The sequence below is a fragment of the Argopecten irradians genome, chromosome 1 (assembly GCF_041381155.1).
Source record: "Argopecten irradians isolate NY chromosome 1, Ai_NY, whole genome shotgun sequence".
Taxonomy (NCBI): domain Eukaryota; kingdom Metazoa; phylum Mollusca; class Bivalvia; order Pectinida; family Pectinidae; genus Argopecten; species Argopecten irradians.
Window position 1 is genome coordinate 68,542,129 of NC_091134.1, and position 23,628 is coordinate 68,565,756.

The 23,628-nt window shown below is 34.5% G+C and overlaps 1 protein-coding gene across 1 annotated transcript; it reads right to left on the minus strand.

Moving 5' to 3' along the window:
- Positions 1-8,072: 8,072 nt before the first annotated feature.
- On the minus strand, positions 8,073-22,296 carry LOC138306630 (uncharacterized). Its single transcript, XM_069247073.1, has 6 exons — positions 21,712-22,296; positions 21,322-21,486; positions 10,010-11,472; positions 9,441-9,627; positions 8,667-8,815; positions 8,073-8,522 (listed from the first exon to the last, which is right to left on the minus strand). The coding sequence occupies exons 2-6, from the start codon at positions 21,473-21,475 to the stop codon at positions 8,073-8,075; spliced, it is 2,403 nt and encodes an 800-aa protein (XP_069103174.1). The 5' UTR covers positions 21,476-21,486; positions 21,712-22,296.
- Positions 22,297-23,628: the final 1,332 nt, after the last annotated feature.

Sequence of the window (23,628 nt, forward strand, 5' to 3'; positions counted from 1 at the left end):
CTATGATCAGTTTTAAATTTACGGTCAACTAGGGCAAATATTGATTTTTTTAAAACCCCCCTCGCTACATTTCAGTCTATGAAATGCTATTTTCCCGGATTTCATTTTTTTGCAAAAGAATATGTTGTAAGATTATACCTATAGCATGTTTTTAAAATGGTTTAAAAGTGTGGACAAAATCGATAACATGGCAAATATTTCGAGCAAACCCAATATCATAAATTTTTATCCTGACAAAAATTTGAGTGTTTTTGCTTCAAAATCAATTTGTCGTAAAAATAAGTCGTAGATGTCCATATAAATGGATATGAAATAAAGAATGAAGTATCTTTTATCAACAAAAATAATTAAAAAATGAAAAATGTGTTCAAAAGATGGACACAAGGGGTCCCCTTGCCACATACCCAAAGTAATTGTAGAAAACATCATTTCAGGCCCTTTATGCCTTTTTAAAACATACAAAATAAATTAAAAAAACACATAAAAAGCGGTAATGTACCTAGACCTTTAACACTGCAAAATTTGAAAAAAAATCGGTGCGTGGGCAGATTTTTCACAAAATACTATAAGAATATAAGTTGACCATGCACTCTACGCTTAAACTCTGATTACTTTAATGCGATTATAAATGCTGTGAAGCTCTGTTTGTATTTATTACCAGAATTTATATTTACCAAAGAATATTAAACAACATCTTGAGTGGCGATAATTGGCCTGCTTCCTCATTGAAGTAGCCACTTTTATTCAAATTTCTTAAAAAGAACCGCATAAATCAAAATTATTCATTTAAGTTTGTTTCTTCCATTTTAATGTAATTTCAAAGCAATTGTAAGCGGAATAAAAAAACATACTGCCAAAATGACCCAAAATGTTTATTCTAGACCAAATCCATCCTCGATACTCCAGGGGATACAATCACTGACGTTATATATCCACCCCTGGACTATCTCATAGTTTCACCATTGAAATGAAGTCTCTGCAGGCCTATGACTGGTATTTTTTCTCCTAAACAGTCTCCAGTTTTACAATGAGATAGTCAAATAATAATAATAGTATATACGTAACACCGGCAGTATCGAGGATGAAGCATACCGCGCATCTCTGTCGCCAGTTTTGCCTTCAGACAATACTTTTAACGATCAATACAATTTGTTTTGAAAATGAGTTTCTTTGTGACCAGTTTCCTGAAAGGTGTTGGAAAGGTGAATAAAGATAAAATCCCACATCATACAATAATCTTATCTTAGGTCTTCCTTCATGAGATGTATTCGCATCTATCCGATGTAAATTCCGTTCTTCATCATATCTATGATAAAATGTTCTTGTATGGTAATATCTAAATTGAGTGAAATATATGTTGAATTTAATCCGGTTCTTCTTCTACTGATAAAAATTAAACATATTTTATTGCCATTAATTACATCTCGTGGACATTAGTAACATAAAAACAATATTTCTATATAGAAATTACATCTCGTGGACATTAGTAACATAAAACAATATTTCTATATAGAAATTACATCTCGTGGACATTAGTAACATAAAAACAATATTTCTGTATAGAAATTACATCTCGTGGACAGTAGGAACATAAAAACAATATTTCTATATAGAAATTACATCTGATGGACAGTAGTAACATATAAACAAAAATATTTCTGTATAGAAATTACATCCCGTGGACATTGTAACATAAAAACAATATTTCTATATAGAAATTACATCTGATGGACAGTAGTAACATAAAAAACAATATTTCTATATAGAAATTACATCTGATGGACAGTAGTAACATAAAAACAATATTTCTATATAGAAATTACATCCCGTGGACAGTAGTAACATAAAAACAATATTTCTATATAGAAATTACATCTCGTGGACAGTAGTAACATAAAAACAACAATATTTCTGTATAGAAATTACATCTCGTCGACATTAGTAACATAAAAACAAATATTTCTATATAGAAATTACATCTGATTGACAGTAGTAACATAAAAACAATAATATTTCTGTATAGAAATTACATCCCGTGGACATAAGTAACATAAAACAATATTTTCTATATATAAATTACATCTCGTGGACATAAGCAACATAAAAAAAACCAATATTTCTATATAGAAATTACATCTGATGGACAGTAGTAACATAAAAACAACAACATTTCTATATAGAAAATAAATACCGTGGACATTAGTAACATAAAAACAACAATGTTTCTGTATAGAAATTACATCCCGTGGACATTAGTAACATAAAACAAATATTTTCTATATAGAAATTACATCTGATGGACAGTAGTAACATAAAAACAAATATTTCTATATAGAAATTGCATCTGATGAACAGTAGTAACATAAAAACAACAAGATTATTATATAGAAAATAAATCCCGTGGACATTAGTAACATAAAAACAAATATTTCGATATAGAAATTACATCTCGTGGACAGTAGTAACATAAAAAACAATATTTCTATATAGAAATTACATCTGATGGACAGTAGTAACATAAAAAACAATATTTCTATATTGAAATTACATCTGATGGACATTAATAACATAAAAAAATCAATATTTCGATATAGAAATTACATCTCGTGGACATTAGTAACATAAAAACAAATATTTCTATATAGAAATTACATCTCGTGGACAGTAGTAACATAAAAACAAATATTTCTTTATAGAAATTACATCTCGTGGACAGTAGTAACATAAAAAAACCAATATTTCTATATAGAAATTACATTTCGTGGATAGAAGTAACATAAAAACAACAATATTTCTGTATAGAAATTACATCTCGTCGACATTAGTAACATAAAAACAAATATTTCTATATAGAAATTACATCTGATGGACAGTAGTAACATAAAAAACAACAATATTTCTGTGTAGAAATTACATCCCGTGGCATTAGTAACATAAAACAATATTTTCTATATAGAAAATAAATCCCGTGGACATTAGTAACATAAAAACAAATATTTCTATATAGAAATTACATCTCGTGGACAGTAGTAACATAAAAACAACAATATTTCGATATAGAAATTACATCTCGTGGACATTAGTAACATAAAAAACAATATTTCTATATAGAAATTACATCTCGTGGGCATTAGTAACATAAAAAACAATATTTCTATCTAGAAATTACATTTCGTGGACATTAGTAACATAAAAAGCAATATTTCTATATAGAAATTACATCTCGTGGACATAAGCAACATAAAAAAACAAATATTTCTATATAGAAATTACATCTGACGGATAGTAGTAACATAAAAACAAATATTTCTATATAGAAATTGCATCTGATGGACAGTAGTAACATAAAAAACAATATTTCTATCTAGAAATTACATTTCGTGGACATTAGTAACATAAAGAAATCAATATTTCTATACATAATTTACACCTCGTGGGCGGGCATAAGTAACATAAAAAAACAATATTTCTATATAGAAATTACATCTCGTGGACATTAGTAACATAAAAAATCAATATTTCTATATATAATTTACACCTCGTGGGCATAAGTAACATAAAAAACAATATTTCTATATAGAAACTACATCACGTGGAAATTAGTAACAATTTAATAACCAAGTGTTGTTAGCTTTTATCGACATTCGTAGCACCTGAACATGCTACTGTGTTTAGTATTTAGAAAGGTGTCTTTCTGTTGGTTTTATCAAAGATTGAGTAGAGTATCATTAATTAGCAGAGATCACCAAGCTATCTCGTTAATAAAATTATTTACTTTATTTAATCTGCTCAAATAAGTCTTGGATTAGACTGCCAGAAAACATTTGATTTTAAACAGAATAAAAAGAAAATAGTTTGAGGGTTAAAGATGACTTTTGTGATTTGTTTTTCACGAAACTATTTAAAATAGTTTTCATTTTCTATTTCGTAACTCTTTTTTCTGAAAATCAGATTGATATAGAACATTTACGGTGCTTCAATCATACACAATCAGTGAATTAAAAGTAATTAGTCCAGTGACTTCAATAAAATTAGGTCTATGGCAAGCATACTTATATTAGTCTGTCACAAAAATTCCAAAAGTTCATTTAACCAGTAACACACTTGATAATTTCTGAAGAACCAAGTAATGATTATCATATTCCGAAGGTTTACAATATCAAAATCTGAGAAAATGAGGTTTACACAGACTCTACCAGTTTCTGGGAATTCATATGTTAGCTAGTCAAGGGTGGTCAGTACTCTCTCTTGGTTAGTTAGTCAAGGGTGGTCAGTACTCTCCCTTGGTTAGCTAGTCAAGGGTGGTCAGTACTCTCCCATGGGTAGCTACCCAAGGGTGTTCAGTACTCTCTCTTGGTTAGCTAGTCAAGGGTGGTCAGTACTCTCCCTTGGTTAGCTAGTCAAGAATGTTTAGTACTCTCTCTTGGTAGCTAGTCAAGGGTGGTCAGTACTCTCCCTTGGTTAGCTAGTCAAGAATGTTTAATACTCTCTCTTGGTTAGCTAGTCAAGGGTAGTCAGTACTCTCCCTTGGTTAGCTAGTCAAGGGTGGTCAGTACTCTCCCTTGGTTAGCTAGTCAAGGGTGGTCAGTACTCTCCCTTGGTTAGCTAGTCAAGAGTGTTTAGTACTCTCCCTTGGATAGCTACACAAGGGTGTTCAGTACTCTCCATTGATTAGCTAGTCAAGGGTGTTCAAAAAGAGATGATGAAGGATATGCGCATTCAATCGTGGAATCATAACGATTTTGTTTTACATCCAATCACTTAACAAACACGCATTCAACCAAACAAAGACATCATTCAGTCACAAGTCTACAGGTTCAATGAATGCGATAAATAAACCATAGTCGCACCTAGATCTCAAATCTTCGTTGAGTACGACGATTTAGCCACGAAAGATATACATTCTCGGGGACGTCTTTGGAATCCCCTACATGTAACGTCCGCTGACAGTCATACGGATATACACACATGGTAGAATCACAGTTCCTTTTCCGCAGTAGAGAGTTTTTATACTACAGTCTCACATTGGCTGTACTGGTTTAAGGAAGCAGTGATTTGCGTGACCTGTCCTTTGAAGCATCCGTTTAGTCGAGTCTGTCTGCGAAATATTCAACGACTTCCGAAAGTCCTTTGATATACTCATCCCATTCATCGTTCCCCTGATCTAAAGATGGTAGTTTTGGTACCAGAGTAAGTTCTGTCCTTGATACAACATGGGAAAATGTTTCATCATATAAAAGATCCGAGAATTCACGCACTACCGAAATCTCAATATCCATGTCTTTTAAAATCCTCTGGCAGGAGTCCTTACCCGAATATTGATAACACTTTACATGTTTTTCTCTGGCAAATGTTACACCTTCACCAGGCACGGCCTTTATATGATTTTGATCATCTCTGATTAAAATCGTTACTGTCTTGTTTTTTTCTACATCTAACTTTCTTTCAGACTGCAATTTACATCGCACATCGATCCGTTTTCTTCCACTATGGTTCAATCCTCGACAAATGTCAACTGCCATCCACTTGAAATCAGTCAAACGCTTTTCAATAATATTGAGATCTTCATCAAGTTCAAGCAATTCAGTATTTCTTTCGTTGTGAACGTTAACGCGTGCCTGGAATTTTACATGTGTATGTTTGTGTTGAAAAGACAGTTTTTCCAATATTGCTTCAATGATTTTCTGGTTGCATTCTTGGGGAACGAAAGCTCCACGGATGGGTCTCTGTATGCGGTTTCTGTGAAAATTTTTGGGATCAGGCAAAACCATTTCTTGGTTTTCAGAGAGCTTGTATTCTAATTCCTCTACTGTATAGGGTCCCTTGTCAACATTAAAGAGGTAGTATACTCCGAACGTAAGAGCTATCCATAATTTACCATGGTACAGTCTAACGTAGTCTTGGCGTAGTATGTGCAAACGTTCGGTAAAGAACTGTGTGAAAGCTATTGAGTTGAATGTGTTGCTACTGTTTGAAGTTTTAGGTGAAGCTGTGTAAAGTTCTTTTTCTTTATGGTTAGGATTCCGTCTTCCATTGTACCTGTGAAGTACGAGTTGATCTCCTTGCGTCGTATAACCATCATACACACGTTTGAAAGCACCGTCAGAGAACAGCAGATCCTTCTTTCCAACTGTTGTATTGATTGTAACATTGTTTTCAAGGTCGTGTAAAGATTGGCGGATGTTCCACAGCTGTTCTGGACTTCCCCAAGCCTCAAGCATACGTCCCGGAGAGTTTCTGTATTGTATGCTATGAATCTTCACTTCAGCGCCAAATCTCTTACATAATTGTTTTTCCACATACGTTTCCGCGTTTATCACAGATCTTAATGCACTTACTGACAATTCCATCGTCATAGAATCTTCTTGGACTGGCTGATCGAAAAATACAGCTACAGAACTATTCTTCGCTATTTCTTGGTATGCGAAAAGTATCTCGTCTCTCATATAGTAACACTGCTGTGAGCGAAGTATTCTTGGAATCAAAAGACGTTTCTCTTTCGGGTAGGTAGGATCCACCTCAATCATCTTTACTTCACCGGCTTCATTTGGCTTCATTTTTTTCATCAAAATTCTCAAGAATTTCATCAATAGGAATGCCATATTTTCTTTCTCGTTTCTTGGAATCCACGACCTCTTACATCTTTGCCCCGAGTTTTCTTTGCTCGTAAATGATTTAGACTTTTCCACATTTGTCAGTATTGTGAGGATTAGAATCACAAACTCGTCGTCTGTGAACACTGCTCCTGTGGATATACCTATTAGGTCATACTTTCTGGCCCAGTCGAGAAGAAAGACAATGATCGGTTTATATAGTGGAGAGTCTCTGAGTTGTCTATCGATGAAATGCGTTCGATCCCGAAGTACAGCGTCAGATGTGAAGGTCACGTTAACCTGACCACGGCCTGTTGGAATGGAAAACGATAGCGGTTTGATATTCTTGTATCCATTAAAAGCTTCACATAGGATTTCACTAAGCTCTTGACCTGTCGATGGAAGTTCTACATAAACATCAACATCCGCACAGGATATATCCGCAAGGTATAAAGCTGGCAAACCTATGGCACATACAGTTGCGTTTTGTGCAAGTGTTCTTTTGACTAGATCAGTCACTGAGAGAAGTCTTTTGAAAATCTTCCTTCGTTTCTCGTCATTCGATATCGATTGTTCGTATAGCGACGAACCAATTTTGTCTTGAACACTATTTTGTGGTGACGATTTTATCATCGCGAGTAGGTCGCTCAAAATCCACGGACAGCTTACCATTAACTTCCCATTAAATGTTTGTTGGCAAGATGTGACATAACATGCAGAAGCTTTTGCCAGGGGGGCAACTTTGCCATTGTCTAGATTTTTGAAGCAATGATCCTGGTCACCAAATTCGTTGAAGAAATCCTCTCTGCATTTCTGTCTGATAGCTTTGACCTTTGCCTTGATTACCTGTGTTATATTGAACCTTTCGTTAGGGAAATAACTCCGTTTTGTGTTAAAACTGTGAATGATACCTGTGACAACTTCAGCTTCAGAGCCGATTCCGTATATCGTCATCAGCTGAAAATTTTTGTAGTTGTAACGATTCACAAATTGACGTGCAGAATCCATGAATCTCTCGTATCCTGAGTATATCATTTCTTGGTCCATTGTGACCGAAGGTTGGTGAAGGTCAATGTCACACGTGCGACTGTTAGCTTGTTCTAAAGACCTACACTGGTGGTATATCTTTCCAAGAATCTTCTTGGATGTATATCGAGGTTTGTCTGATTTCATCATAAAGTCTGGGTATTTAGTGGGCCTCAAGCTAGTAGTCAATCTTGGGAATTGTCCAGTCTTTGGAAAGTCGACAGCGTCGGAATGCATCTTGCATAATTGCTCACATTCTGTACAAAAAATATCCTTTGAGTCTGCATGGACAACATGGGCATTTGCAATAACACCGAGCTGGTCTACCTGTATGTAACGGGAAATAAATTCTGTGGTGTCTTGTACCTCTATCGGTCGGAGTAGTTTCTTCTTTTCACGTTTTAGAAAGTCCATCGGTGATCTATTTTCTCCTGGAGGAAGCAGTTTTAAATCCTAGCAAACGAAGTACTTATCCCCATCCAAGTCTGATCCTGACATTTCATCTGGATGCGGACGAGGTCCATTTTGAGGAAAAACAATACAGTCCACAAGGTGATGGAGCTCGAGTACATCAACAGCCTGAAATTTGCGCAGGTCACCAGGGTGAAAACAAGGGTTTTTGGTGACTACGACTTCGGTTTTTAGTATATCAACATCTCTGCTGGACACTTCACCAATCTTCGTGTAAGATACGAACACTTGGCCGTATTCCAAGATCCCTGTTTCATCCACTGTCCCCATCATTATTCTCCCTTTTTCAATCGGTATCTCAATCCTAGCTTTCCGAGTCAATTCCCTCAGTTTGTTTTTGTAAATTGTCAACAACACCGATCTGAAGAAAACATTGGTTGTGAAAGATACACCAGCGTTCCTCAAATCAACGTATTTTATTCCTAGGTTTACCTACAAAATAAAGAAACACATGATATATTTTCAGTGACAATCAAATCACAAGTAAACTTTTAAATAAAGGCAAAATATTGACATTGAGACATATTGAGTTTACTGTTTGTGAAATATGTAGGAACACCTGCATTAAATATTTACCTCATTCAGTGCTTTCATAGCTTTATTGTCATACAATAACATTTCAGCCATTTCAAAAATCATTGTCTCTTGCAGGTCGAGGAATACGTGATCTGGCACCCCAAGTCCCGACATTAGAGTGATCACTTGCCTGTTAAGATATAGTTGAGCTGCAAACACAGAAATCATACATGCTTTAAAAACTATAGACAGTACCGAGTTGCATGTTTCATTCGTATTTATTAAAATGCAGGATCAGAAATAGTTTTAAGATATCCTTTTCAACGAACGAATAAAACTACAAAAAATACTCACTGATAGACAACATTTTCCAAATAGTATATGGCATACAATAAGACTAACTATGCCAGTACGTCATACTATATCATCATGGGAGGGCCTATTGATTCAATCTGTCCCATGTAATCAGAGGTACTGTTCAGTCTAATTAAAATCAAACCAATTCTGCTCCACTACGATGTTCTACGATATGCTCCAATACAATATCTAACAACTAACCGTTCGTGTGGTGGTAATGCTGAGGTGACCCCGAACGAGATGTTGTTAGATCTTTATTTGAGTGTATTGTAGAGCATCGTAATGGAGCGGAATCACAAGTCTAAGTTTTATGTAGATCGAGGTCGTACAAATTCTATCATTAATGTCGCATTATTATATCGCGATATGAGACATCAAAGGAAACTCTGATCACTTTTGGTTTGTCATAAAACATACTTCAACAGGTCTTATATATGTTGAAGGCTAAATCTAGCAATTTGAAATAAACATTAAAACCTGGCCGTGTAGTGTCCAGAATTTCCAGGTGCTTTGACGGAGAATCGAATTTCTTCATACTGGTGCTAATATATAAGATATCATTACTGTCCCCGAGTGTTGGGTCTAGCGCTACCACGCCCTTACATCCACCGTAACGGATCTGAAATGCTGAGGGTACTCTGTCCAGCTTTAACGTCTTCGCTACCTGTAACAATATAACACTTTATTTATCCCATGTGAAGTATTCACTGCTTTATGAAGGTCTCGTCCGTCTATTGCCTATTTCAATATTTAAATATTAATCTGAATTTCACGTTGAAATATATTGTACATCGTCAATGAAGCACACAACTGTATAAGGCTTCCATTTAAACTCCATAAAACAATATTGCGGCGGATGAAAATGTCATTATCTTGTCGAAATTAGTTATAAATGGATAAGTATTCTAAAAAATCAAACCTTTTCAACAATGTGATTTGGGGTCAAATTAGATATAATTTCGAAACATGAAATATTGACTTTAACAATGTATCAACTGTTCAGACACTTTATGTTACACAAAAGATAAAGAATAAAGAAAAGAAACCTTTTTCGCCAGAGATAAGGATATCTTGCCGATTCCATCAGTGAAACAGTAAGATTCGTGTTTGATATCCTCAATGAAAGCTACATTCTTATCGTCGACTTCAAATGTGTCTTTCGTAGCAGAGAAGCATAGGCCCATTCGGGATACATATGTTGCGACACACCGTTCCTCTTTGAAATCGCCGATGGAATTTCTTATCTTTTCTGACGTCCAACCTTCATACGGAGAAAAAAACCACACTCCATGATCCCTCAACTGGCTATTAGAACAGGCCAGAAACTCATAATGTCTATTTCCAATCGTAAATCCTTTATCCATGAAGTCACGTATCCTGTCGGATAGTATGGTCAATCCGTCGCCACTCAGCTTCGTAAAATCTTCATCTCGGAATACTACTCTTATGAAGTAGTCATGTTTGTATTGACGAATGACTCTGTTTGGAACTATCGGTTCCTTTGCCATAGGAATTTCGCGGCTTGGGGTCACGACAAGTCTACGGCACATTGTCAGATGAGGCTCCTTAGTTTCGTCATCATCAGTCTTCCACGAGCTTTTAACCTCTTGTAGACACTCCATAAATGAAGTGTTGAAATCAAAGAATTGATTATTCTCAGCTTTGCTTGCCATCAATTGGAAAACGTCTGGAGTTAGAGCAGAACGATGTTTCCGTAGTATTGGGATCGACTCTGATGTAAGAGAGTCTGTGACTTTAAAACCACAAGAGAGAAGGCACTGCCATCCGTACTCAAGTTCAAACGTACGGAAGGGAAGTGTCCTTGCGAGATCCTCTTCTCGTGGTCTTTTCTCTTTAATTGTAGCGAAGGCTAGTTTAAATCCAAACTGCCTTAACATTGTCAGTAGTGTCTGAATATCTTGCTTGATTTCTAATTTAGATTCACCATATGGTTTCTCTGGAATGTTCAAACAAATAACGGAAGTATTTCCAAAGTCTTTTTTGTCGATTTGTTGAATGGACAAAGCTCGTTTGGGTAATTGGTTGTAATCTGTATAAACTTTTGGAACTTTTTTCAATCCTAAGTAAATATACCAAGAAAGTTTGTGGTGATCAAAAACTATTCTCTCTTCGATCTGGGTGAATGATATTTGCACACTTTCTTGTCTTTTGATTTCAATAAGTTCCTTATTGTAGTCGAATGTAGTTGAGGGAAATAGGAGGCCATCATTAGATGGTGTAGTATCCCAATGGGAAACGAACTGATTCGAAGATACCAATGCACCTCCATACATGCTAACGCCTTTAAAAGATACCTTTGTATTATAGGAAATCTGATACATTCGTCGTTCCATAGGAAGAAACTCGAGCCAAGCAGCATTTTCAGCGTCTTTCTTGAATTCAAACCACTTTGCCAGAAGCAATCTTTCAAGTTCATGGAAACCAACTTCATCTTGAAGTTTAATTTCGGTCCAGAAAGATCTGTTTTCACCAGAAAAGATCTTTTCCACTGAAACAAAAGTAAAGAGATATGCATGTACATATTTATCTATCCCAAGGCGGTCTAATCATCAATGCCATATCTGACAAATTTAGTTTTCACTCTTTCACAATTCAAAACTGGACCAATATTAAACATTTCATATAGAATGGGAGCTGTATGATCATTATTTAGTATTGTATAGATAATTGGATGATCGAGAGACAATGGACAATTATTCGGCATTTATAGAGAACGGCATGGACGAGGCGTTTCTCATGCAAAACGCGACTATCAACACGAGGATACGTTTAAGTAAGACAGACAATTATTGGTGACCCCCACAGAATATTGTATAAAGAGTTTGACCACTGGTTCCTTATCATTTCATGTATATTTTCTATACTGTCCTTTATACGTCAACCCTAGACGGCTCCTTTTTAACTCTATCTTGGAACTTGACAATGATATACCACTGACAACACAAACATTTTTGCAAGGCTCTGAAAGACACGATATAAACATTAACAAAGCTATATTGGATAAAGTTCAGTGCTTTGTCAGAGATACCAATAGATTTCGTTGATTTTGTTGAATAGATTTCGTTGAATTCGTTGAATATCTTGTAAAATCTTTTTTTTTTCTATTTGTTATGATATGAATTAGGAGACATTTTGTATATGATGTTTATCAATATCTAGCTTGATGTTTTAGCAAATCATCATCATTAAATAAATATAGCAATTCAGATTATTTATGTATATGTATCTACTGTTAATATGTAAGGAGAGGACGTGTATAGGCATGTTGCCTGTTGCCCAATTCCGATTGTATGTAACATCTGACAATAAAATATTCTGAAATATTTTGTAGAGGATATTACTACGTTAGGTAATTTTATAGAAGTTTTCCACTAGGATTGGATACTTAAAAAACAACACACGAACCACAAGACGTGTACATGGTATGAAATAAGTAATAAGATCATTCTACAATGCAATGATACACACTTTTAACTTCAAAACTTATATATATTAAACATTATAATATCGTATGGTTAATAAGCAATAAATCTTTGAAGGGAATTATTGATGACAAATTAATGAAAATATATTGATAATACAATATACATTGTATATACTATTTATATATGTATGTCTTGTACACTTCTTCTGAAATATATTTTCTTAAAAAAAATCATTCTACATACAAATAACTGCCAGGGTCATCGCGCCTTCATTTAGATATCGATTCAGGATAATAAAGTAAACACTGTACAGACTGGTGACGTTTTCATCATACCGAGTGGACTAAATTAATGACAAGTATAATGTGATATTTCAATTTTTGACATTACACATTATGTATAGGTCTCACGTATAATTTTCCTTATTGTTTTATTTTAGCTGATGCATTATAAAAATGAAAGGATCATTATCATCAATGTAAAACAATCAGAAGTAATTAAAATGAATACGAATATATAGCATTAAACATATGTGTAAACCTTTGAAGAAGCAGGCTTAAATATTTAAATAAGTAAGAGGTCGATGGGCCTAAATGGTCACCTGGTATTTGATACAAATTATTTATGTTATTTACTAGCCTATTGTTGTCCTTTGTTCCTTTTGACAAAACAATCATGAAATAAGAAACATTTTTGTGTACGTAAAAATATTTACATAACATCTAGTAATCAAGAACATTTAAATACAATAAATTTATTGATATATCATAGATGCAATTTTTAAGTTCCAGTAAATATTATTATTGCAAAATTATAACTCCATCAATTACGATGGAATAAATACATCTTCCGTACTTGTTTTTTTCTAGTGTTAGTTTGCATACATTTCTTTAATTTTGGTGAATATTTACCATGTTCACAACGAAGATCCAATCATAATTATTATTTCAATAACTCCGTAAGTTACAGTCGAATCAAGCTGATTTTCAAACTCGTCCGAGATCTTTCCAATGTTAGTCAACGTACAAAGTTTCTTTAAGCTCTGTGCATATTTCCTCAAGTCATCATGTTCAAAAGGTCCAAAAATAATTATTATTGCAAAGGGCAATAACTCCATAAGTTACAGTCAAATCAAGTTGAATTTTTGAACTCGGCCGAGATCTTTCCAATGTTAGTCTACATACAAATTTTCATTAAGCTCGGTGCGTATATAGTTATTGTGTTTACAATGTCCAATAATAATTATAATTGCAAAAGACGATATCTCCTGAAATTACACTTAAATCAAGTTGATTCTCAAACTCGCCCAAGATCTTCCCAATGTTAGTCTACATACAAAATTTCATTACTATCAATTCATATTCACCTAATTATATAAGTTATCGCGTTCGACGGAAAAAGACTATCGCTATATATCACCATGACCTATGATCAGGTGACCTAAAAATGAAGTTCGGGAAGAATGTAAAATGCCAGTCTGAGATTACTTCTCTTATGTAAAGATCCTGGTAGACTTGAACCCTACTTATACAGATCCTGGTATTGGACTCAACTTATATAAAGATCTTCGTATTATAGTTGGACCCTAGTTATATAAAACATCCTGATATTAGACTCGGGTCTTACTTATATAAGATCCTGGTATTAGACTTGCGTGCTACTTATATAAAGATCCTGGTATAAGACTTGGACTCCACTTATGTAAATATCCTTGTATTAGATTTGGGTCTTACTTATATCAAGATCCTGGTATTAGACTTTAGTGCTACTTATTTATAGATCCTGGTATTATACTGGGACTCCACTTATATTCACTATCCCTCGGCCCATGATTCTGGACGGATGCCGTTGCTGGACATTCAGGTCCAAATTCGCGACACGGATGGGTCTGTGGACTGGAAGTTCTACAAGAAAGATGTTTCCAGCTCACAATTCATCCTCAATCGCAGTGCACTCCCTGTGTCCGTGAAACGCCAATCCCTAATTTAGGACGGCATACGCCGATTGCGTAACACCAGACCATCTTTGGTACCAGAACTGCGCCAAGAGCTTATGGAGGATCTTGCAGAGATGATGCTGATCTCAGGATACACAGAGTCCTTTAGGGCTAATGTTATCATTGCTGCCCTCAGAGGCTATGCCAATCAGGTATCCGCGAGCGAGCGTGGTGATACGCCCCTATATCGGCATAGATCTTGGAAGGAGAATGAGCGCAGGTCTAGGAGGAACGTGAAAAAGGCAGCGTGGTTTCGACCAGCTGACACCGTAATTTTTGTACCATCAACTCCTGGTACAGAACTTGCCAGACGTGTACGAGGGGTGACAGCGGTACAGGGGCCCAGACTTGACGTGAATATCAGGGTGGTTGAAACTGGTGAGCAGACGGTCAAGCAGCAACTTGTTCGTACCGACACTAAATTTGGTGATGAGTGTCAACGAGGAGAGTGTGTTCTGTGTCAACCCTGGTTCTGGTGGTGGGTCATTACATTTCCGGTCCGGTGCGCTGTACAAAGCCACATGCAAAATCTGTGCCAAGCACAACACAGTGGCTGAGTACATTGGTGAAACCGGCCGAAATGCCTATACCCGGTTCCAGGAACACAGCCGCCAAGTAGAGAGTGGTAATATCTCTAATGCTCTGGCTAAGCACTTGCTCAAAGAACACCCAGGAGACGAAGGTGACATTAGAAACTTCAAGTGTGAAGTCCTCAAGACCTTCTCCAAGCCACTCGAACGACAAGTTTCAGAGGCGGTCGCTATACACGGATCAGTTGCTGACAAGCTCCTCAATTCTAAGTCAGAATGGGATCAACCTGCCGTACAGAGATTGGTGGTCACTAGGGAACCACGGCTGTAAACAGCAATACAGATCCTTATAACCACTCCGGTGATTAGAGGATCTGACAGCGTCCCATGGGGGTCATGTCATGTTCAGGTGACCTTTATACCACGTGTACTCACGACCACGTGTAGGTTCTGCACCTTGCTGCATCAAGTGTAAACGACATTTCGTCCCAGTATACATATACGGTAAGCTATGTTGTGCTCTTGGGGCGAGATGACTTTGTCAGTGTCAAGATTTTGCAGGCAGCAATTTGACTGGTCTTTATCAAGGATCACGTGGACGTGGCCCCTAGTGGGATTTTCTCTGATCCTTTTTATCAAACGTAATGATAATAGGAATCTGTGTTTTATTTTATTAGATTTGATGTAATAGGCACTATGTTCACAGAATAGTGTGAGGTGCGAGTTGTCTCAAAACAATAACATACCCTTAGTCGATTGTCAAAATTTTCTTTCGATTGCCACCTCGAAAAGCTGGTATGTCTGACGTTTCGACCGTGCAAGTGATTGCATATAATATCCCCTTTTGATACGTCAGTGTTATGTTTATGGCTACATGAGTCTATCTGATAAAGTATCTTGTGGTTATAACCATTTTTTAACACTGATGTTGATATAGTGCACATAGCATGTTGGGTCGAAATAATCCGCCGTATACATCAAACGGGCCGAGACATTTCGTACCTGCACACAATAGATGTAAACAAACATGTAGACGAACACGTTGTGTTAGTGTTATTTCGGACTGAAGAAGGCCCTATAGTGGCTGAATATATATTCCATAGAAATGATTTTGATTTTACTTTGAATTTATTTTGGCCTTTTATTTCGGATTATTAATATACTAGCTTTATACCGTTTTTACCTCATTACACTTATATAAAGATCCTGGTATTAGACTTGGGTCCTACGTATATCAACATCATGGTATTAGACTTTTTTTTTTTTTATTTCAAAACCTTTTTTTATTCAATAGTACATGTTGATTATAATACAATGTCCCTTCCACCGAAGGCCTCTCTTACAAATTTCCATATTTCTACATATTTTACTCTCTCTCTCTCACCCATCCAATATAGTACTTTATACTTATTTATATACATGTATAAATATAATTCTTGAAAAGACTTTTCTTATTTTAAGTTTTAAATTTTGTGTTTAATTGACCATGCACTTAAGCATTATTTTACAGTGCGGTCTACAATATCTGCATATATATTGAATTATCAAAAAAGGAAATGTTAATATATAAAGTTAGAGTTTTGATATTACAGTAGATAAGATATTTGCTGGTAATAAATAAGGGGAGGTAACTCCTTCTACAAAGAGAATTATATAAGGGAGACAACTCCTATATACAAACCGTATTATTCCTTCCTCTCATTTCTCATTCACTCTCTATTCATACCGCAACTGAAGTTCTGTACATAGTAGTTCAAATTCTATATATATAGTAGAAATAATTCAGAAAGATTATGATATTTTTGACTATACTATGGCATTTGATAACATTTTGTACAGTTCCTTTTTTCTTGAATTTTGACATTTCAAATAATTCCCAATATTTTCTATAATAATGCTTTTAAAGATAATAAGTGCAGATTGGACACTTATATTCTTGTTTTGGTACTTCACAATATTTCTAACTTTCCATACTGTAAATTTAGTGCTGATAATAATTGTTTCCAATAAATCTTTCTCTTCATCTTCATAATTACCTAGCAGAAATTTTGCTTCATTACTAAATATATCAATAATTTTCTGTTTCCAAGTGATTTGATTAGAAATATTGTGTTTTATACAAGACAAGAGATTTTGGACATAATTACATGTATAAAATAAATGACACAGTGTTTCAGCATTTTCACAAAAATGACATTTTCCATCCGATCTATTCATTAACTGCAATTTTGTTTCAGTAAAAATGATTCTATGTAAAAAATTCCACTCAAATTGTTTAATTTTTTGTGATATAGCAATATACTGAAATTTTGTCCATATTATTTGCCAATTCTTTTTATCTAAATTACTGTTTTGGAAATATTCTTTCCATTTTACTTCTGCAATGGGTTCACAATCCGGCATCAGATTTTTTTGTATATATTTCTCTTTTAGCTTTTCAGAAGAAATTAGTGTTTCTTTATTCAATTTGTTGTTTTTAATAATTATTTTTAAATCAGAATTTATATACTGTTCAGTATCTTGAACATAGTTATCTCTGAGTATTTGTAAAAAATTTTGTGGAATTGAACTTTTGATAATAGTAAATTCTGCTATCCAGTTATTTTTTTTTGTGTAGCTTTCTTAGAAGTAGCTCACTATCAATGAACTTTTTTTCATCTTCATTCCAAATATCTTTAATTTTTGTCAGCTGTGACTGTAAAAAAGATTTAAAACATTGTGATTTACCATTTACCATTAAATTGGTATTTTTAAAAAGGTTTTGGTTCATAATTTCATTTTTACTAGTGGCAGGGATTTTGGTTCTGAATGTTGACCATGCTTTGATACATTTTTGATAAAAGAAAGGTATTCCACTTAATTCTAGTCCTTGTAGATTGGAGCAATTACATATAAAATATTTTGTGTTATGTATTTCATCAAACTTTTGTAGGAAGTGTTTCCCAAATGCATTCCAATTATCCAATTTTGACTGCAGTATCATGTATGTAGTCTTCACATATTTACTTAATATAAAAACATCAATATCTACCATATTAATTCCTCCTTTATTTTTATTGTTACAGCACGTTTTTCTATTAACAAGATTAACTTTGCTATCCCATATGAAATTCCATACAATCAAGTTAATTTCATTTTTGTACTTTTCTGGGATACCTCTAGCTTCAATTTCGAAGCTTATTGTAGATAATATTAGAGACCTGATAATCAACACTTTACCTCTAATACTAAGGTTTCTAGTTTTCCATATTTGCACACAGTTTTTTTTATTTTTTGAACTTTATCCTTCCATAGATTGTCTATATCAATATTATATCCATGATGTATACCTAAAGTTTTGACAGAATTTTTTGTCCATTTTATCTTATCAAATACTGGTTTCTTATTTTTCCATTTCCCTAGATATATAGCTTCAGTTTTATCATAATTTATCTTTGAGCCTGATGCTCTCTCATATATTTCAAATAGTTCAAAGGATTGTGTAATAGATTCTTCAGTTCTGTGAAAATGTTGCATATCATCAGCAAATCCATTTAATTTTACTTCTGAATTATTGGTATTTGGTAATTTGATTCCTTTAATATCCGAAGTTGCTCGTATAGTACATGCCAGTGGTTCTGCTTGTAAAATGTACATTATTGGCGCCATTGGGCAACCCTGTCTCGCTGATCTTGATAACTGAAAATATCTTGAAGTAAAACCATTTGTTTCTATACAAGTTGTAGCATTACCTACAAGCATTTTTATCCAATTACAATATTTAGGTCCAAAATTAAATTTTTCAAAGCAATGAAATATCCAATCCCATTCTATTCTATCAAAGGCTTTTTGTTGATCAATGAATACAATGGCTCCATTCTCTTCCTCAATATCACAATATTCAATTATGTCTTGTAATTGTCTGTTGGCATTCATGATATTTCTTCCTGGCACAAAACCCTTTTGGTCTGTATGTATAATTTTAGCAAGAAGAGGTTTGATTCTATTACTGATAACCTTTGCAATAATTTTATAGTCTGTATTTAGTAGCGTTAGAGGCCGCTAATTTTTTATTTTTTTTTGGTATTAGAATTTAGTGCTACTTATTTAAAGATCCTGGTATTAGACCTGGAATCGACTAATATAAAGATCCTGGTATTAGACTTGGGTCCTATTTATATAAAGATCCTGGTATTAGACTTGGGTCCTACTTACATGCTTCTCCTGGTATTAGACTTGAACCCTACTTATAAAGATCCTTGTATCATACTTGGACTCAACTTATATTAAGATCCTGGTATTATTCTTGGACTCCACTTATTTTAAGATCCTGGAATAAGACTTGGGTCTTACTTATATAAGATCCTGGTATTAGACTTGGGTGCTTCTTATATAAAGATCCTAGTATAAGACTTGGACTCCACTTATATAAAGATCCTGGTATTATACTTGCGTGCTACTTTTATAAAGATCCTGTTATAAGACTTAAAATCCACTTATATAAAGATCTTGATATTAGACTCGGGTCTTACTTATATAAAGATCCTGGTATAAGACTTGTGTCCTACTAAGATAAAGATCCTGGTGTTAGACTTAGTTCCTACTTATATAAAGATCCCGGTAATAGACTTGGATGCTATTTATAAAAAGATCCTGGTATTAGACTCGGACTCCAATTATATAAAAAAATCCTGGTATTAGACTTGGGTGTTACTTATATAAAGATCTTGGTATTAGACTTGCGTGTTACTTATATAAAGATCCTGGTATTAGACTTGGACTCCAAATATATAAAGATCCTGGTATTAGACTTGAGTCATACGTATATAAAGATTATGGTATTAGACTTGGACTCCAAATATATAAAGATCCTGGTATTAGACTTGGACTTCAAATATATAAAGATCCTAGTATTAGACATGGACTTCACTTATATAAAGATCCTGGTATTAGACTTGGAATCCGCTTATATAAAAATCCTGGTATAAGACTTGGGTCCTACGAAGATAAAGATCCTGATGTTAGACTTAGGTTCTACTTATATAAATATCCTGGTATTAGACTTGGGTCCTACGAAGATAAAGATCCTGATGTTAGACTTAGGTTCTACTTATATAAATATCCTGGTATTAGACTTGAACCCTACATATATAAAGATCTAAAGTATTAGACTCGGGTTTTTTCTTATATTAAGAGCCTGGTATTATTCTGGGACTCCACTTGTATAAAGATCCTGGTATTTCACTTGGGTCCTACTTATATCAAGATCCTGGTATTAGACTTTGGTGCTACTTATTTAAGGATCCTGGTATTAGACTTGGAAGCGACTTATGTAAAGATCCTGGTATTAGACTTGGGTGCTACTTATATAAAATTTCTGGTATTATACTTAGACCATACATATATCAAGATCCTTGTATTAGACTTGGACTCTACTAATATAAAGCTCCTTGTATTGGACTTGGAATCGACTTATATAAATATCCTGGTATTAGACTTGGACCCTACATATATAAAGATTATGGTATTAGACTCGGGTCCAACGTATATTAAGACCCTGGTATTAGACTTGGGTCATTCTTATATAAATATCCTGGTATTAGACTTGGACCCTACATATATAAAGATTATGGTATAAGACTCGGGTCCAACGTATATAAAGACCCTGGTATTAGACTTGGGTCATTCTTATGTAAAGATTATGGTATTAGACTTGGGTCATTCTTATGTAAAGATTATGGTATTAGACTTGGGTCATTCTTATGTAAAGATCCTGGTATTAGACTTGGGTCATTCTTATGTAAAGATCCTGGTATTAGACTTGGGTCATTCTTATGTAAAGATTATGGTATTTGACTTGGGTCATTCTTATGTAAAGAGTCTGGTATTTGACTTGGGTAAAAATAATAAAATATTAACTTTTTTTAATTTTTTTTTTACATCGATTGCGACACAAGTTATACAACTTATACAAATCACTTTCGACGGGCCGGATGAATGCGCGCGAGGGCTCTTACAGTGGGAGGAGTGCCCGGAGAAACCCCACATGATATGGTAGGTGACCCCTGACCTTTTCACGTCCCCGCCGGAGATCGAACCCCGGTCGGCTAGGTGAAAGGCGAGTGGCATAACCACTACACCACCCGATCACCCATACCCATAGACTTGCGTCCTACATTATGTATCTATCATCTTCTTTGCATAGCGCACAGATATGATAATATCAAAATATTTTCATAGACGAAAAATCGATCACCATGACCTCAACATTGACCTGACAATAGACTAATGGAACTTTGACTAGGTTAGAAATAGTTGTTGAACGGGAATCAATGAAGGTTATCTAAAAACATCCTTCGTGTTGATATTTTATTGGTTCAATAAAACAAAAGTAGATAGGATCTTACCTTCTCTGGCAATGTTTACCGGCGTGTAAGACTTGGCTACTTGTCCGGTAATTATATGTGTAAGAAACTGCTCCGTAAAGTCCAAACTTGGTACATAGTGAAAGAAAACTTTGCAAAACTCGCCTGTGTGTTGCTGGATTTCCTGTGACATCATCAGTTTATCACCTATTGGATAAAAGCCGACAAATTCTGTTACTTGCTTTACCTACATTCAACAAAAGTATTATCGAATAAACATTGTTAAACTTATTATCGTCATCATTATATCATCAACAATAACAGTAGATGTATTCTGTCATGACATTGAACAAGATAAAACTAACCTATGGTTCACTTCATTAATTGCTACCAGAGCTTGCTTATACATATTCTTTATGTGGCATATCTTACCTGTTCATCGTGTATTTCGACAGTTTTTGACATGAGCCATGTCTCTCCGCCATCTTAAACCTCTCTGTAAATATCTCGGTGCCACTGTATATATACTACCGTCACTAAAAGAATGTTCTAGAATGCAATGTATTATTAGACATTATTAACTAGCCCATTGTGACAGTCCCCTTATAGATAAAGGCACATCATTTATTGCTACTTTGCCAAAACCTTACCGCTTGTCTAGCTAGAGTTAAATCAATACAGATTTTAAATAATTGACGTCCTTCACAGTACATGTACGTATTTCAATCATCATCTATCTATATTCAATTACAGCTATCTAACCTGTTTTCAGACACGGACATAATTATCCAGTATTTCAATATCTATTAGAGGACTGTCACAATGGGTTAGTTAATACACAGTTTGCATAGATGACTGAGTTATTACATCCAGTTATATGAAAAGGTAAACTCGCCTGGTGGCACGTGATCACCGCCATAACTTAGATGGTAACACGATCCGGATTTACAGACAATTATTTATCTTATCATTCCCGAAGTACGTAGAGTACAAACCATGCTTTGTTTCTCATAATCGACTTCACTGAAATATTTCCCCATTGATATATTGTCTTAAGATTTGTAAAAAATGAATTTGTCAATTATTAAATAATAAAATTGTGTATTTAGAAACAAACCAACAAGGTAACACTCACTGTCAAGTTATGTATTGCGTTCATGTTATCGATTCAACAAATTTGACATTTGCCTCTATGTACAACATATGTATAGTAATACTATAATGATAGATGGATATTATAATAGTACCACTTTATGTTTATCTTTGACAATATTATGATATATGATAACATTATAATAGCGGCTTCTGAAATTTAAATATTACCAAATTTCTGTGAAAATTAGTATATCGGATCAGGATAAGCTGTAGTCATCAGGTTTCGTCTGTCGTCGTCCGCCTTCTGCTGTCCGCCGTGTTTATTCAAACGACTTCTTCTCAAAAACTGAAAACTGATATTTGGCCTGTAGCATGCTGGGATGCCGGTCTACCAAGTATGTTCAAATGAATGACCTTGACCTTCAGTCAATGGCACAGGGGTAAAAAGCCTAAAATCTTTAAACGGCTTCTTCTCAGTAACTGAATGGCCCAGGATGCTGATATTAGTCCTGTAGTACCATCTTAGAGCCAATCTCAACACAGAGGTGTGCTCGAGTGTCCAACCAGTGGACAGTGCATGTGTACAAAATGTGTACAAAGTATACTTTTACTGAACAGAGTAGTATCATCTTAGAGCCAACCTCAACAAACTAGTTAGAGCAACAAAAGTAACAGCAAGAAACGACAAAATATATTTCACTTCAAAATAATGATTCTCGCTTGATAAATAATAAGTATTTCGTCTTCGTAAAATATCACCCATATACCTTCATAGAGATTCCTGTCATGAGCAGATCTGATACTACATTTTTTTCTATTTATCATGTATTCACGATGGCAAGGAAACACCATTCAAAATTTAGAAAGAAGGTATTTATTCAACCAACAAATGACGGAGTAGATAAACAATTGGCGCGTAGAATGTGACATTTAACATAATAAAAAACAATACAGTTTTTTTAGTAATTACTATCGATTTTAATTAATGAATACCTAGTAGAACGAAGACCAGTGTCCCTGTTTAATTTGGGTACATAAAACATGCGTGTAACCTTTGTAATAGTCATTTGATCTAGATGTCAGAATGTGTGTAACTATAATTGAATGATTGCTGTTACAAATATTTTTCATCTATACACATGTACAAATCGTTCTTTTTGGACACTATAATTTCTCTCAAAAGTTAACAATAAAAATATTTTGTGTACAAACAAATAGATCGGAAACAGCAAACAAACAAAAATTAAGAAACAA

Excerpts from the sequence above, each read along its gene's own strand:
- LOC138306630 (XM_069247073.1), bottom strand. The coding sequence starts at position 21,475 with ATGATGTCACAGGAAATCCAGCAACACACAGGCGAGTTTTGCAAAGTT. Across the intron at positions 9,628-10,009 it reads CCTTATCTCTGGCGAAAAAG|GTAGCGAAGACGTTAAAGCT; the intron begins GTTTCTTTTCTT and ends ATATTGTTACAG. Across the intron at positions 8,523-8,666 it reads CTATGAAAGCACTGAATGAG|GTAAACCTAGGAATAAAATA; the intron begins GTAAATATTTAA and ends TTTATTTTGTAG.